Genomic DNA, 17,033 nt, shown 5'->3' with positions numbered 1-17,033 from the left:
TAATCATCACGCTGACAATATCATCTGTTTTGTAAAAAGACTTTGGCGTTTTTACACCAAGACTTACCATGTCTGTCCATCCCTCCTGTTCTTAGATTTAAACAAGGATCAATAAACTTAAATGACTACTTCTAAATAATGTCTTTTGAAAAGCTACTGAGGCCTGATCTATTAGAGGCACCCCCCCAACCTGTAATATACTGTTCACCTCCCACTAACACTCTTCAGAGCCCACCAAGCTGTGCCCACAACCTTAGCTCCATATCCCCAGCCACAACTCTGGCAGAAGACTCCAGCTCTACTGGAGGCCATGCCAGCACCTGAAACCTCAGAAGCCATATGGGTACCCCAGAGACCATGCCAGTTCCCAGAACCCCAGAAGCAACACAGCACCCAAACCCCCAGAAGTCATGTAGGCTGTCAAAATCCTTTGGAGACAACCTACTGAACCTGAGGAATTTCTGATAATCAAACCCACAGGTCACTTAGGCCAGAAGACCTGAGAGGATACAGAAACCAAGGGTAAATCATTCAACAAAGATAAATTCAGAAATCAGCACCTCAACCTACAATTACCCCAGACCCAGATGCCTAGAGGCTAGTGTAAGAACAAGATTAATAACAGCCAGGGCAATATGTCCCCACCAGAGCCCTAGACATTCCAACTTAGCTCAAGCACAACACAAGAAAATAACCTCAAAACCAGGTTTTTTTTTTTTTTTTTTTTGAAGCTGATAGAGGTCCTTAAAAAGGAAAACATAAATAAATGCATTCCTTTAAGAAGTCTAAGAAAGTTCATCCAACTAGGCTGCCTTGTCTTGCATTAGTGGGAGAGAATGTGCCTAGCCCAGATGAGTGCCAGAATGAGGGCACACCCAGGAGGGGCCTCCACTCTCAGAAGAGAAGGGGAGAGGGGTGGGAGGAGGGACTTGTGAGGGGTACCTGGATAGGGGCTGGGCAGTGATTGGGATATAAAGTGAATAAAATAATTTAAAAAGCCCAGCAAAAGACAAACTATTAGAGGAAATGAATCCCTAAAAGAAAGCCAAGAAAAGGCAATCAGGTGAAGCAAGTGAATAAAACTGTTCAGGGCCAGAAAATAGAAGTAGAAACAATAAAGAAAACATAAACTGAGGGAATCCTGGAAATGGAAAACAGGAACTACAGACACAAGCATCACCAACAGAATAAAAGAGATTGAAGAGAGAATCTCAGGTGTAGAAGATACAATGGAAGACATCAATACATCAGTCAAAAAATGTTAAATCTAAAAAGTTCCTAAAACAAAATATTCAGGAAATCTGGGACACTAGTAAAAGACCAAAACCTAAGAGAAATAGGATTTGAAGAAGGATAAGAACTCCATCTCAAAAACTCAGAAAATACTTTTAACAAAATCATATAAGGAAACTGTCATAACCCTAAGAAGCACATGCCTATAAAGGTATAAGAACTTTACAGAACACCAAATAATTTGGACAAGAAAAGAAAATACTCCCACTTCTACAGAATAATCAAATTACTAAACATACAGAACAAAGAAAAAATATTAAAAGCTGGAATGGAGGAAAGACAAGTAACATATAAAGGCAGATCTATTAGAATTACACCAGACTTTTTAATGGAGATTCTAAAAGCCAGAAGACCCTGAAAGATGTCTTGCAGACTCTCAGATACCATGGATACCAGCTCAGACTTCTATACCTAGCAAAACATTCAATTACCATAGATGGAGAAAACTAGATATTTTATGACAAAGACAAATTTAAACACTATCTACCCACAAATCTAGCTCTACACAAAGTATTAGAAAAAATATCAACCCAAGGAGATTAACTATACCCATGAAAACACAGTCAAAAAATAATCTCATACCAACAAAATTTGAAGAAGGGAAACACACTACACAAACACACAAAAGCACATACACATACACTACCACCACCACCAAAACAGTAGAAATTTATAATCATTTCTCATTAATATCTCTCAATATCAATGAACTGAATTCCCCAATAAAAAGACACAGGCTAAAAAAAATGAATATGAAAGCACCAATCTGCTACATACAAGAAACACCTCAACCAGCTATTGTCCTACAGAAAAAGACTGAGGAGACTTTAGCACAAAGCAGGGAAATAATCCTGCACAAACATTTCTTCCAAGGACAGTTTCACAAAGAGATTAAGAACTACCACACAGCCATTCCGGCTAGCCTGAGGTATAGCCAGCAGGCTATACCCTGTGCTCCTGCATGAATCTACTGGCATCTTATCAACCGGAACATAGTCCTGCTGGCATCTTATCAGCCTGCCAGCACCAGGGACAACCAGATTGCTAAAGGACAGTATAAGAACACAATCAACCAGAATCAGGGCAATATAGCACAACCAGAGCCCAGCTATCCTGCTACAACATGCCCTGGATATCCTAACACAGCTGAAGTATAAGATGATGAGTTTTAATCCATAAATCCATATTATAAAGATAATAGACGCCTCTAAAGAGGAAATGAACAAATCCCTTAAAGAAACACACACACACACACACATACACACAAAATCACCATCAATTTGCATCAAATGCAAATAGATCCATATTTATCATCCTGCACAAAATTCTAGTCCAAGTGGATCAAGGACCTCAACATAAAACTAGATATACTGAAACTGATAACAGAGAGAGTGGGGAATAATCTTGACTGCATTCACACAGGAGACAGCTTCCTGAAGAGAATGCCAATAGGGCAGGCACTAAAACTGACAATCAGTAAACGGGACCCGGCAAAACTGCGAAGCATCTGTAACTAAAAGCACCTGAGACTGTCCAAGGGACAGCAGAGCAGCCTACTGAATGGGCAAATATTTTTACATATCTGACAAAGTGCTAATTTTCAAAATGCTCAAGAAACTAGACATCACCAATCCAAATAAACCAATTTAAAAATGGGGTACAGCTCTAAACAGAGAATTCTCTACAGAGGAATCTCAAATGGCTGAGAAGCATCTTAAAATGTTCAACATCTTAGCCACTGAGAAATACAAATCAAAACTATTTTGAAACTGTATCTTATACTTGTCAAGATGGCTAAGATCAATAACACAAGTAACAGTTCGTGCTGGTGAGGATGTGGAGTAAGAGAACACTCCTCCATTGCGGGTGGGAGTGCAAACTTATACAACCACATGGGAAAACAATAGGACAGTTTCTCAGAAAACTGAGAATCAATCTACCACAAGACCCAGTTATATCACTCCAGGGCATATATCCAATGGATGCTACATCCTACCACAAGGACACTAGTTCAACTATGTTTGTAACAGCTTAGTTAATAATAATCAGAAACTGGAATCCACCTAGATGTCCCTCAGCCAAAGAATGGATAAAGAAAATCTTGTACATTTACACAGTAGAGTATTACTCAGCAGTTAAAAAAAATTAACATCATGAAATTTCAGGCAAATGGATAGAACCAGAAAAGATCATCCTGACTGAGGTGGCCCAGACCCAGAAAGACACATATAGTAGGTACTCACTTATAAGTGGATATGAGCTATAAAGTAAAGGATAATCATGCTACAATCCAGACTCAGAGAGGCTGAGTAAGAATGAAGGCTCAGGGGAGAGGCATGAATGACCCTGGGAAGGAAAACAGAATAGGTATGGGAGATGTACTAGAGGTAGGTGGGGACTAGAACAGGAGGGATCAGGTTGGGGAGTATGGAGCGAGAGAGTTCTGGGAGAGACAACTGGAAGTGCAGGGAATTTTGAAGGTGAGGTAGAAACCTAGTGCAATGTAAACTTCCAGGAATCTACAGGGGTGACCCTAGCTAAGACACCTAGTAATGGGGGATGCAGAGCCTGAACTGGCCACCCCGTAACCAGGCAAAGCTTCCAGCGGGGCTGTTAAGACACCAACCATTCCCAAAACCTTCAACATACAATTTGTCCTGTTTGCAAGATGTGTAGGACTTAAGGTGGCTCAGAAATTATGGGAATGGCCAACCACTGTCTGGTCCACCTTGAGAGTCATGCCACAAGAGGAAGCCCTCTGTTGACATTGCCTAGAGAGACAGGACCCAGAGGCTGACTAGCCCAGAAACTTAGGATAGAATCAAACATGATGGGCAAAAACAGTCAATGAAATGATACATCTAATATTCTACAAAACTCATAGATAGGGGCCTGGTCCAATTGTCATCAGAGAGGCTTCACCCAGCAACTGATGGAAAGAGTCCTGATATGATATGATATGTGAGAGAATAAAAAAATAATTAAAAAAAAGAAGAAGAGTCACTGTACTCCAGGTACGATAAACACTAGCAGTCACATTAACTTTGGGAGCAACTTCCACGTGACCATTTACCACGGCAGTCTGAGGACATCAAGAATGAAATGATGTAGTTGTTTCAAAAAAACTTTATCTCTAAAATGTGAGCTTTTTAACTGCTTTTGCTAAAAGTTTCCTCTTCTATTCTCAGGCCAATCAGAATCTTAGAATGTCATGTCTGATCTATGTCTTCAGTCTTACCACCTCAGCAAAGGACACTGCTTCTATGCGTCTCAAAGCTTAGATATAGAAATGGGACTCTATAATGAATCGTATTTTTAAAACGTTTAAAAAATCAACTCTTTAAAAACTTATTCAGGTCAAAAATATATAATTATCCATTTAAACTGAATATCTTATGTGCACGAGTGTTTTGCCTGGTGTCAGATAAGGTGAGAATTGAGAGTCAGATCTCCTGGAAGTGGAGTTAATGGATAGTTATAATCTATCATGCGGGTCCTGGGAGCTGAATCTCTGTCTGCAAAAGCAACAGGTGTTCTTAACCTCTGAGACACCATTCTACTCTCTTACATTTAAAAGAAATGTTAGAAAATAAAACCACAGTGGAAAAAAAGGCATGGAAGAGGATTGAACACTCACTGGGCACAAGGGATTACTGGGAGTGAAAGCAGGGTAAGAAGGGATGGGAAGGACAGGCGAGACCAGGAGGTATTGTTTACAGGTGTGAAACTGTCGAAGAGTAAATTTAAACTGCTCGGAGTGGCTCATAGCCTCAGGTCATTATAAAGCTTGACTTTTTTTTTTTTTGAAGTAGGACAGAATAAGACAAAGTAATCTAATTTATGCTCAGTATGACAAATCTTTACAATGTAATCAATATGACTGGTTTCACAGGGTAGACCTCAACTTACTATGTAGATACCATTCATTTATTGAGTGATGATTAAAAAAAAGAACTCAAATACAAATGTCCATTGAGAAAGTGGCTCTTCTGTTATATAGAAAAACTACAACACAATGGCAGTTAATACTTACCATTGCCAGACAGGGTGAGGCCAGTCTTAGCATCATCATTGTGAGGAAAGTGGGTGCCACAGTCGGCACCTGTCCAGTGTCTGTTGCACACACACTTGAGCTCATTGCTGCAAACCTGAAATCCAAAGGAGAACTGTCAGAAATGTCAATTCTCCGCTACAGAGGAGAACACGCACGCTGACTTCCAATCAGTATACACAGGACTTGATGTTACTGAACCAGGATTTGTGCTTCAAATCCCAAACCAAGATCCTCTGCCTTAATGGATAATTCAACCAGTTCAGCCAGAGATTCTGTAATGCCAGCAAAAACAACATCATAGAACTTGGTAACAGAAAAACAAACAAACAAACAAAACAAAACAAAAAACAAAAAAACCAACTGCTAGGAAGGAATTTAAATGAGAAGGAGGAAGCTGAATATATTCATGAAGGGCTCACTCTTGGAGGAGAAGTGTTTGACCCATACTTTAAATAAGACATCTATCTAATACACAATTCCAAGAGAACAGAATTAAAATGTCTAAAATACCACTCTTTCTGATCATCCATGAACAGTACTTCCCCTGATGACTTCATTATTTCCAGGTTTTAAACTCAGTCGTCATCTCTGGTATGGCTTCAACAAGTACTTATGGTCAGTGCTGAGTCACCTGTACCCAGATGGCCTAAGTAGTTAAATGCTAGATTTTCCTCTATATTTAAATAAGAAAGAATGGCTCACTCTTCCTTCTTCACTCCCCATTTAAAAGAAAATTCCACTGTAATTTGCTAAAATCCATCTCCTAAATCACATGCAGGAAACCTATCATTATACTGTATGGCATCCTATTAGCATAAGAAAAGAAGAAAGAAGAACTTGAATAGGAAAATGACTAGTTTTCTTATTCTCAGGCTTTCTTGGTTATACAATAAAAATATTCAAGTAGCTCTGATCAAGTTAGTGTTCGCATATCAACCAGAAACATGGATAATCACACGGTCTATGATTAAGGAAACGTTACAGGACTGTATCTACTTTTGTAATGTAGAAGAAGCAGCTTTGCCGGGTGAGGTTCTGATACTTACTCCGTTTCCCGAGCACACAGTGCCGGCTTTACTGCTGGAGCACGTGCTGAAGTTGAAGGAAGCCACCGGAAGACACCTGTGCTCCAAGCACATCATCTGAGGGCCGCAGGGCGTCCCATCTTCCACGTAGCCGAGATCTACGTCCTCTTCAAGCTTAACATGGCCCCCACTAGAAACAAATTGGGTGCAGAAGGAAAATGGGACCTTGTTAGTTCACACTCACCTGAGTTTAAATGTAGACAATACCGCTTCTCTGAACTTCTGTGTATTATTTGATAAAAAATCAGTAGTCAAAGGATGTTTAAATTCTTGTTCTTTTGTTCATTGAGACAGGATTTCAAGTAGCCCAGACTAGCATTGAATTCTTAATATATACAAACGTGGCTTAAACTCCTGTTGCTCTGGCCTCCCTCCCATATGCCGGAATCAAAGGCATACATAATCACACCCAGAAGTATCTCTAAGTGTAGGAAGCAATAGCAACTTATGATCTAATTCTTCTATGAGATAAATATAATATTTAGAATTTTAACAAAATTATTACAGTAAAGCCAGAGCAGAACTAGGCTGTTTACTTTTCCTTGGATACAATATGCAAGTCCAATTGGTTTCACTAAGTAGGCTTCAGGACTTCAAATGCATCTCAAATAAGGACCAGAATTGGATTTGATTTATACTGTTCCCATGTATTATATAAATACAAATTCTGTTTGGTATTGACCCAGCCACTGTATGAACTGCTCAGCAGAGCATGATCAAATGGTTTCCTTTAAAATAAAAAAAAAATAGTAACAAAGGTTGGATGTATATATACATAACTAATATTTTCATATGATACCTTGCCAAGGCTAGTACAAAATTTTCCATATTAATTTTAAATCAAAATTATTTGTAATGTAGAGCAAGATACATGAACTGGTATTCTGGGTCTATGTTTGTATTCAAGTGTTTATGCACATATGTGTTTGTATATGTATGTGTACGTGTGTAGAGGCCAGGAGTCAATGCTGAGTGTATTTCTTAATTGTTCTTCACCTTCTGTTTTGAAAAGGGTGACCACACTAATCATGGAACTCACTAATTCAGCTAGACCGACTGGCCAGCCACCATCAAGGACCCTCTGTCTGGCAGCACTGGGGTAGGGGTATGACCATGGTGCCATGGGTACTAGGGACCGAATTCAGACCCTCATGTTTAAATAGTAAGCACTTTACCAACTGAGTCGTTTTCCTCAAGGTAGACATATTGGTTTCTTAAATGAAATATCCCTGCCTTACATCCTTCCTGAGAGAGAACCACTTTCTTTATACTATTGATTCTTTGCTATTTTTGTGCCTCAAAATGTCTAAATTATACAAATATTTTTTTTATTTATCAACTGTGGTTATCAGTTAATTTATATACAATAAAGGAACTTGCCTCTTGTTCCCTTGATAATTCTATTCACAATCTCTCTTTTATCCTTTCCTCATAAATTTTATTTAATCAATAACCAATGTGTACACTATTATAACTATGTAAATGCTAGTTGTTGAATGAAACAATAGTGCTATGATTAAACGCTCTCAATCTCTGGATTACTTTTGTCTTCCCTTAGACTATTCTTTTATTTGTTGGCTGTTTATCTGTCTACGTTCCTATGCATTCGTCATCTTTAATAAAAAAATTAATGCAAACATACTGGCTGTTATTCCGCATGAAACACAGCGGAGCCTCCGCTCACCTGCCCGTGACCGTCCCTCCTCGAGTGCTCCAGCTCGCTCCTGTGTGTTCTGGTTTCGCCTTGGACCCCACAGAGCTGTACACCCTGGGTTTGTCCCACTGTGAGCTTCATTATGAACTCTCAGGGGAACACTCTGCCTCCTCTATGCCTCGCTTTTCTTTCCCTTTGTTTAACCTTCATGTGTATGGGATGCAGTGTTTCATTACCTTTTTGAAGATAGATGTAGGAGAATACGTGTTGGAGAAATTTGCATGCTAAAATGTCACTTTATATCTCAGGGTATATCTGATTTTTTAAAGGCAGGATCTTGTTATGTAGTCCAGCCTTATCTGGAAATCATCATCCTCCTGTCTCAGCCTCTAAGTGCTGGGATTAGAGGAATGCTCAAGCATCCCTGGCCTGAGTCTGATAGATAATTGGAATTTACAAATATTCTCCCAGTGTCTTCTGATTCTATAGACTCCCAGTGATAAACCTTAAGAGACTCTAGTCCTTGAGCCTCTTCTGTGGAGACTTGATGACTCTCTTCTCTGTCCTACTGTGCTTCCAAATGAAGTTTACATCTGTGTCTGACGTCACTCATGGACAATTTCTTCCTTACTATTTCTCTGTTCTTCTTTATTTCTATTCTAATTGTGGAGTTCTTTCTCGGTCTTCAGTTTCTTTACTTTGTCATTGTCTAACTCCCAGGGAGACAATTTCAACTGCTAAAGTTCACTTCCAATGGAATCCTTTTCTTCCGTGATCTGATTAATTAAAGTAGAACATTATTTTTTCATTTTGTGATAAAAAGTCTCTCGGGGTTTTCTGTTCACTCTGGTTTTCCACGTTGGAGATTTTCTTTGTACGCCAGTCAATAATAACCAGACAGATGACTGGAACTTCCACGGCATTCTCAGTGAGAATTCCCTGAGACTGAACAACTTCCATATGACCCTCGTATCAACCCTTCGATTTAGGAACAATTCCGTTTAATTCTCTGTGGAGGCAGGGCCTGAATCTCCAATGGAAGTGTGGGTCGGCCCCTTTGTGACTGAGTTGTGGCCCAAGGGATCACATTAGACTCCTTTTTTATTTTTCAAACTTCCACACAACTTCTTTATTTAAAAACCTGCTGTGACACTCATCTAATCCCTCCTTGAACAGGAGACTACGCTGCCAGTTTCTGAGGCTTCCAAGACATCACAAGGTGTTTCAGTGTTCTGTCTCACTGACCTATAAATTCAACTTTCTCAAAGGCTTTTTTTTTCCTAAGTGTGAGCCCCGGAGTCATTTGTACGTATTCCAGATGTAGGTGACTGCTGCCTCCACTCCATGTTTGAGCTTTCCTGCAGATATATAACTTCCAATGAAAATTTAATTTCCTGGAACTCCAGAAAGAAGCAAAATGCAATGCACACTTACGATGACTGACTCCCTCCAGAAGTCTCCAAACTCTCACTACGGAGAAAATGCAAGCCAAACCCTGCAGGATTTTACTGAGCAACTAAACATAATTCCAGCAACCACATAACAATCCCCACGTTTCACTCTTAACTACTTTCCATCTTTCTATTACGATTTCCCTAGTCATGTTTATGAACTAGATTTAAGTTCCGATGACGAACATGCATACACACTGGAAACAGTAGTGGGTCTGGCTGTAGGATGTAAAGGGACTGATGAAATCACAGAATGGCGAGGTGATTACCTGCAGTTTAATGTTCTTCCCTGCTGCACAACTAAGGTGGAGGTGATTTCGCCATCCAGCTCGCCGAGCCTTGGGATATTGCCGATATTTGTGCACAGGAGGTAGCCACAAAGCACATCCCTGTGTTAAGAGAGTTCTAGTTATTAATTTGACCTCTTCCCCAAGGACAAAATGAAGCTCACACTTTGAAGGAGTGTCTCCTTTCTAGCTAGTATTTATCATCCATCAGAGACATTACTTATGTGTATGTAAAGCAAAATAAAATAAGCCGATATTGGATCGACTCCAGGTCTCTAAATTAACTTCTCTAAAACTCCAACTGGTGATCCAAAATCCTAATTGATCCCTAGATTATCTTATATTGACTATCAGTTCAAGTATTTGGTTAAGGAAAATTATACATCTTTTTATCAGAATAATTTGTATACCATACACCGCGGGAGGTGATATGCTTGTTTAGTGTTGGATAAGTGAGCAAACTTTGCATAAATATTCTTCTGTAATATAGCTACTTCTGCATCCTGCCTCCCAAAACCAAAGAGGAGGTGATCCACTGCTCATGCAGATTCCCAGCCACAAAGCCTCACTACCCTTCTAAACAAATCATATGCTCAGAAAGTGGAACATGATGTTTATCCTCACAAGAATCCCACTCTGAAGCCGGGCAGAGGTGGTGCACACCTTTAGTCACAGAACTTGGGAGGCAGAGGCAGGCAGATTTTTTGAGTTCAAGGCCAGCCTGGTCTATAGAGTGAGTTCCAGGACAGCCAGGGCTATACAGAGAAACCCTGCCTCAACGCCCCCCGCCATCCCCGCCACTCTGTAAGAAGACACAGCATATGAATGAGTATGTACAAAATAATGAACTGAGGATATGGGCTATAAGAACAATACAAGGGCAGACAGGCAATACCAGGTACACAGAGATATCCCGAATTTAACATTGCTCGGGACACAGCCCACCAGGCTTCTACCTGCGCCCAAGGCCTGGGAAGCCCTGCGGGTCATCTGTGTGCCAGCCCTGTCCTGGGACTTTTGCCCTGCAGAGTGATCGGCCCTTGGAAGGGGTTCCCACAGCCTCTACCATCTTCACTCCTGTATGGACCAGGCGGGCAGCACCAGGCAAACAGCACCAGGTACATACACAGAGACAACCCGAGTCTAGCATTGCTTGGGGCAAGGCACACCAGGGCTCCAACAGCACCCAAGAGTAGGACAGCCCATCAGCAATCTGTGCCAGGGGAAACCTGGTCATCCAGAGGTGCGGGAATAGCCTTACAGGCTCACAGGAGGTTCAAGCACCAGCCAGTGACAACAGGACCAGCTAACGCCAGAGATAACCAGATAGGAGAACAGATCGGAGAGCATGCGTTATCAAGCATCCCAAACAGGAACATCCCACATGGAATGTATGCTTGGAAACTGCAAGACAATGACCTCTGGGTTCGTGAGCACTCACCGTTTGTTGCACTGTGTCCACGTGTCTTTGTCTTTCCCGCAGTTACCCTTCTCAGTCCCCTCAATGTTCAGTTTCTCATAGCAGTACCTGTCAGATGCTGTCACCTCTGAAGCAGAAAAGAATTGTACATCAGTGATGGAGGTAACATGGACGCCGAAGTAAAGAGCTGTACTCACTGTAGTGTCAGCAATGACAAAAACGGAAATTATACCATCACCTACAAAAGGTGTGCCATATCACAGACACAGCATGGGTACACCTTCTGTGGAACCTTATTTGGAATAGGAAAACAAGTACATGAAGACTCATGAGGCGAGTTAGACTGCAGACTGAGAAAATATTCCCCAGGATCTGGCACTATGTAGTAGATGATACTACCCTTGAGTACATATTTTAATCACAGCACCTGATGCATAAGTTCTCAATCAGAAACATTATTAATAAAAAAAAGGCAATATTATGCAGTCCAATTAGATTCAAGACAGAGCAGCATAACTTTTACCTTGCTTACTAATTCTTTTGTTTGTTTGTTTGTTTGTTTTTTGTTTTTTGTTTGTTTGTTTGCTTTTTAGAGACAGGGTTTCTCTGTGTAGCCCTGGCTGTCCTGGACTACACGCTGTAAACCAGGCTGGCCTCAAACTCAGAAATCTACCTGCCTCTGCCTTGGAAGTGCTGATTAAAGGTGTGCACCACCACTGCCCAGCACTGCTTACTAATTCTTAAATGCCATAAGAAATACTTTTATTTTGCTTTTAGATGATATTGAGTTCATGCACAGTCTTTGAAAGGCAAGTGAAACTTTAAGGTATTCCAGCATCTTTATCAATTTTTATCTTTTCTGAAGCCAGTGTTTCAGAGTCACCTGCTAGAACTAAATGATTTTCTAGCCAGTCAGGGTAAGTCTAACAATTCAGCAACTGGGAGATGGAGGCAGGAGGATTAGGGGTTCAAGATCATCCTCTGTTCCACAGGAGATTCAGGCCAGCCTAGGCTACATGAGATCCTTTTTTTTTTAAAAAGAAAAAGCACAAAACAAACAAACAAACAAACAAAAATAACAAAGACTTCTGTGAAGTAATCAAATGCCGATTGGTGATTCAAGTTAAGTATTGCTGAACCAAAATTCTGAAAAGCTACATGTTTCAAGACTGTTTAAGAGCGAACAAGATACCACACGTAGAAAATTTCACGACCGTATCCTGAAGATATGGCCATAAGAGAATGTACTGTGCAAACATGAGGACTTGGCTTCAAATCAAGAACGAGCATGTAGGTGCTCTTATCACAGAGTCGTGGGGTAGGGACAGGAGCATCACTGGGGCTTGCGAGATGCCAGCTTAGCTCCTGGTTCAGTGAGAGACCTGTCTCTAGAGAATAAGGTGGAGAGTGACAGATGAAGACACCTGATGCGATGCCCCCTCTGCCTTCTGTGAGTGCACAGGCATGCACACCTGCTCATACACCACACCACACATACACATCACATACTCCACACACGCACACATACTCATGTTAAATAAATAATTTTAAAAGGGAAATGTCCATGTCCTGATACACTATGAAAAGTCTCAGTAAAAATGCAGTTGCATTAAGAATATTAAAAATATTATATACAATTAACCTCGTGGTGTGTGTGTGTGTGTGTGTGTGTGACACAAATGAACTGCATTGCCTCTCATTATCTATATACAAGTATCCCCTGACATAAAATTCCACAATCTTACATACTTCTGGTACGAGGTATTCCAAATAAGGGATGCTGGAGCTGTGCATATTAACAGTAGCTAATTACATTGCTAATTTTCACCTGTTTCTCTCAAATTGAAGAAACAAAAAATAGGATCCCTCTCTTTAGATTACGAACCTGCCTGACTAAATTTTCTCCTCATCTCAATGCTTCTCAAGACATTCAGAGAACATACGCTCTTTTCCTAAAAGAATTGCAGCTACTGACTGATATCTAAGGACTGTAATTCATTTCACAGCTTTTGCTACTACAAATTATCTTTCAAAAGAACTTATAGTGCAGGCATGGTAGCCCATGCCTGTAATCACAGCCCTTGTCAGCTGAGGCAAGCTTACAAATGCAGGGTCTGACTGGCCAGAGTATATGGCTGGACTACAAGGTAACACTCTATCCGGAAAAAGAAAAAAAAACTTTTTAAAGAGTTTAGACCAAAAATATCTTCCAAAAAATTTTGGCTATTAATTCTGGGAAAAATATTTAATACAAACTTTAAATAAAAATTTAGATTTTATAAATATAACTACCAACATTTTGATAAAAAACGGTAAATATTCTCCTTCAAAACCCTGACAGATTTTACAAAGAATAACATAAATTTTTCTGTTCTTTACAGGTGAGCTACTCCAGTAGAAGGTCACCTATAACTATGAAGGCCAGTTGGCACTTAAAGAAGATAGTCGACGGGAAAAAGCAGCTCTGTTTAACATGCTTAGGTCTAAGCAGGGAGACCCTACCTAGAGACCATGTCCATCCCGTATGGCTATACAAGGCCATATGGGGTGTTCTGCTCAAGGGCACTCAGCTGAGGAGCTGAGATCAAGGCTGCTCTATTCCCAAGCTGTGCACCAGGTGGGTCCGCATGCCCGGCAGCAAAGGCACCTACTGCCTCATCCACAGGCACTGCCAACTAGCCAGAAACGGTGGGGTCATGGCTTCTCAACAAAGAGGCCTTTCTCTAATTTCTAGAAAAGTGTTCCGACCCAATCCTGCAGTGGTTTTGAGAAGCTCCAGATATGAAATGATCAACAATTCATTTCTAGTCCATGTGTCCATGTAAGCGTGCCAATGCCGTGTGGGGAAAAACCCCGATCAAGCCACGTGACAACTTACTTTGCCCCCAGATGTATTTGCATTGTCTATCTCTCGTTTTACATCTTCCTCCAAAGCAAATTCCCTAAAACGAGAAAATGAACACCCATCAGTAGTAAGGACATCTGCTATGCTGCACAACAAGGAAAGAACATGCAGGTGGGGAACACAGCACACAAGTATTGTCATCTGAATTAATTGTGACCCATCCAAACTAATCTTATTGAGATACAATTTTAATATTTCTTTCATGCTGGCACCCATGGAAACTTTAGGTAAAAATGAATGGCTTACCTGAGTACCATCACACGAATATCCATCCATTTTATGCACATTGGGGGCACACTGGGAAGAAAAGAGAAAATTATCACCCAAACTCAGACCAAACATCAGGCTGACCCAATCCTGTTAATTTCTCATTTTATATAGTCATGGTTGATAATACACCAATTCCCATACACTATACATAAAAGGAGATGATTAAAAGGAAGCAAGAAGAAATATACTTAATCCTTTGAAAAGTATTACATCTACCAGAGGCAAAGCCTGATTGCATAACTACAGAGAAAAGAACATTCTAGAATAATAACATCTGCATTGGCACATGCCTCATTCAGATACGTGAGTCCCAAGAGAAGGAAATGGGGCTTAAGACAGGAGCCAGGAGAAGGCCCCTCGCAGAGAAGCTATAGCTACACTTCCCTGCCTTTGGCACAGGGAGCAGTGTGGCCTTTCACTTAAAGTCCTGGGAGTACAGGATACAGGAGGGCAGGAAGATGGTGATGAAACCAACTAAAAAGAAATTATCTGAAAATCTACTATGGACTCTTGTTATTTTGTAAGCAAACTTTTCAAGTAAGAACAAAAATATTTTTTAAAAGAAAGAAATAAATGAGGAAGACTCTGAAAGGGGGAAGGAGACTCGAGTCTCTGCTGATACTAACTTTGGGAAAGAATGTTATACTTCATCACATCATCTTTCCTTGAAGTAACTTAGAAATTATAAAGTACTCTGGTGAGCACAGGGCTGGCCATATATAGTTTATTACCCCTGTGAGAGAAAAACACAGATTACGCAGTCACTTGGGGAAGATGGCCAGTATAAAAGGACAGGGGAAAGGTGGGACAGAGAATCCACCCAATGTAGCTACTTTTCTTCTCTAAAACATTCATGCAGCCTTCTCTATAATCTTAATGTTTAAGAAACAAGCGAAAGGTAACTAGATGCTTTCCGTTCTGGTTATTTTTGTCACAGAAACTTTCTTATGTCACTGATGTATGATTTCATCGATAACATTTATAATGGATGTAACATATTAAATGAAGGTAACAGAAAAGTCCCCTATAATAATCTCAATCAAGGTGTACTATTCAACCTAACTCAACACAGCACCTCTGCTAAACATGGATTTTGGATCTGAGATTATTTAACAATTCGTGCTTATTTATAATCACATTGATTTAGAAGCCTCAGTGGTAATTATTGTCATTATTAATGCCGCAAGAGCTTAGAAAACTCTGCTAATTGCATGGTAAAAAGGGGGAATATTCTTACATAAAGATTTCCGTGTATCCTTAAATCAATCATTTTTACTTCTACAGACATACCACTTCCTAATCCTTCTTCTCTGGAAGCACAGAACAATGTTTGCAGTCCTTGCCCTGCCATGCATACATTTCTATGGTTTTGTTCAATAAAACCAGCTCCCTACACAAAACATAAACTTCTCTACTAGCCTTGTGTTATCAGGTCACTGGGAAAGATGCCCATTGTGATGAGTGACCCTTCTGTCCCTTCTTCCCAGGTGTCCTTATTTGTTTGGCTGAAACACAGCCAAGTGTGTGGTTATGTTGTCTCTATTTCTTGGTGACATCATGTGAGATTTTGCAAAGATGATAATAGAAAAAGATACCGGCCAACAATGATGCAAAGCAAGAGCTGAAGGTGTACCTCAATGATAGAACACAGTAGAATGGTTTACCTCGCACGCACAAGACCTTGGTTCAATCCCCAGTCTCGTACCCACATACACAAAGATTAGAGGCAGGGGAGAGGGAAGCGTTGTGTAGCAGAGACAAACAGGCATCTTGACCATTTGCATTTCTCTTGTAACACACCAAAGATGCCCCCAGTTTCCTCTAATTACCATGTGTAGAGTAATTATTGTAAGTCACCTGGCTTGAATTTCCTGAACATATTTCACGAATGTCACAGTCATTCACTGCCTCTCGGCACACGGTCCCCAGAGGCTGAAACTGTGAAAACATTAAAAAAAAATCCTCTTAAAGTCCCATAGTAAAAGAAAAATGCAGACCTAAACTGTTCACATTTTAAGATGACAGCCTGTTCAAAACAGTTACCAAATGAACTGCTGTTTTAATAACTGCCAGAGATAGTTCCTTGTAGTTGACATAACTTTCATAGTCACCACACATAAGGGCCACAATATCCAGCTAAAACAGGGTAGAGGTTCAAGGGTGAGCTAGCCCAAGTTCTAGGAACTTCTGCCGAGTGGCCTTTGGATTTGGGGCTTCTGGTTTACGTCTTTATCTAATAGCTTTGGTTCCTGCTTTCTTGCCTTGCCTGCTGAGAACTAAAAAGTTAGGTTTCAGCCACATCACAGGAAAGCTGCTCCCCTGAGCTTTCCTTCCCACCCTCTGCCTCGTCTCCACCTACATTTAAACCTTCGTCTTCTACTCTTTTCTAATTTTCTGCTATATGAGCCTCTGGATGGGTCTTTCAGAGTCGCTTGTTTCCTGCTTCTTTGTTTCAAGTACTTCTTAGGTGTGATGCCATGGAATCCACCTTGAGCCTCACTGGATTTACACACAGTAATAATTCATAACACAGCAGAACAGGGACAGGGCAAGTGATCGGAAGCTGCTTCCCATTTCATCCCGCTCCTCTTTCCTCTCCGGAATAATGACCTTG

At 40.5% G+C, this 17,033-nt stretch overlaps 1 protein-coding gene across 2 annotated transcripts in view; it reads right to left on the bottom strand.

The window, feature by feature from the left end:
- The window catches only part of Adam22 (ADAM metallopeptidase domain 22), a 226,204-nt gene that overhangs the window by 26,924 nt on the left and 182,247 nt on the right, over nucleotides 1–17,033 (bottom strand). For both annotated transcript variants that reach the window (XM_052173159.1, XM_052173158.1), the window contains exons 18-24: nucleotides 16,277–16,357; nucleotides 14,396–14,446; nucleotides 14,123–14,186; nucleotides 11,266–11,371; nucleotides 9,807–9,926; nucleotides 6,394–6,562; nucleotides 5,327–5,441 (exon numbers count right to left, since the gene is read on the bottom strand). In XM_052173159.1, the coding sequence (XP_052029119.1) occupies nucleotides 5,327–5,441; nucleotides 6,394–6,562; nucleotides 9,807–9,926; nucleotides 11,266–11,371; nucleotides 14,123–14,186; nucleotides 14,396–14,446; nucleotides 16,277–16,357 (706 nt within the window). The remainder of the gene's footprint in view (nucleotides 1–5,326; nucleotides 5,442–6,393; nucleotides 6,563–9,806; nucleotides 9,927–11,265; nucleotides 11,372–14,122; nucleotides 14,187–14,395; nucleotides 14,447–16,276; nucleotides 16,358–17,033) is intronic.

This window comes from Apodemus sylvaticus, chromosome 2, assembly GCF_947179515.1.
Source record: "Apodemus sylvaticus chromosome 2, mApoSyl1.1, whole genome shotgun sequence".
Classification (NCBI taxonomy): Eukaryota; Metazoa; Chordata; class Mammalia; order Rodentia; family Muridae; genus Apodemus; species Apodemus sylvaticus.
This window is presented reverse-complemented; position numbering and strand designations above follow the sequence as displayed.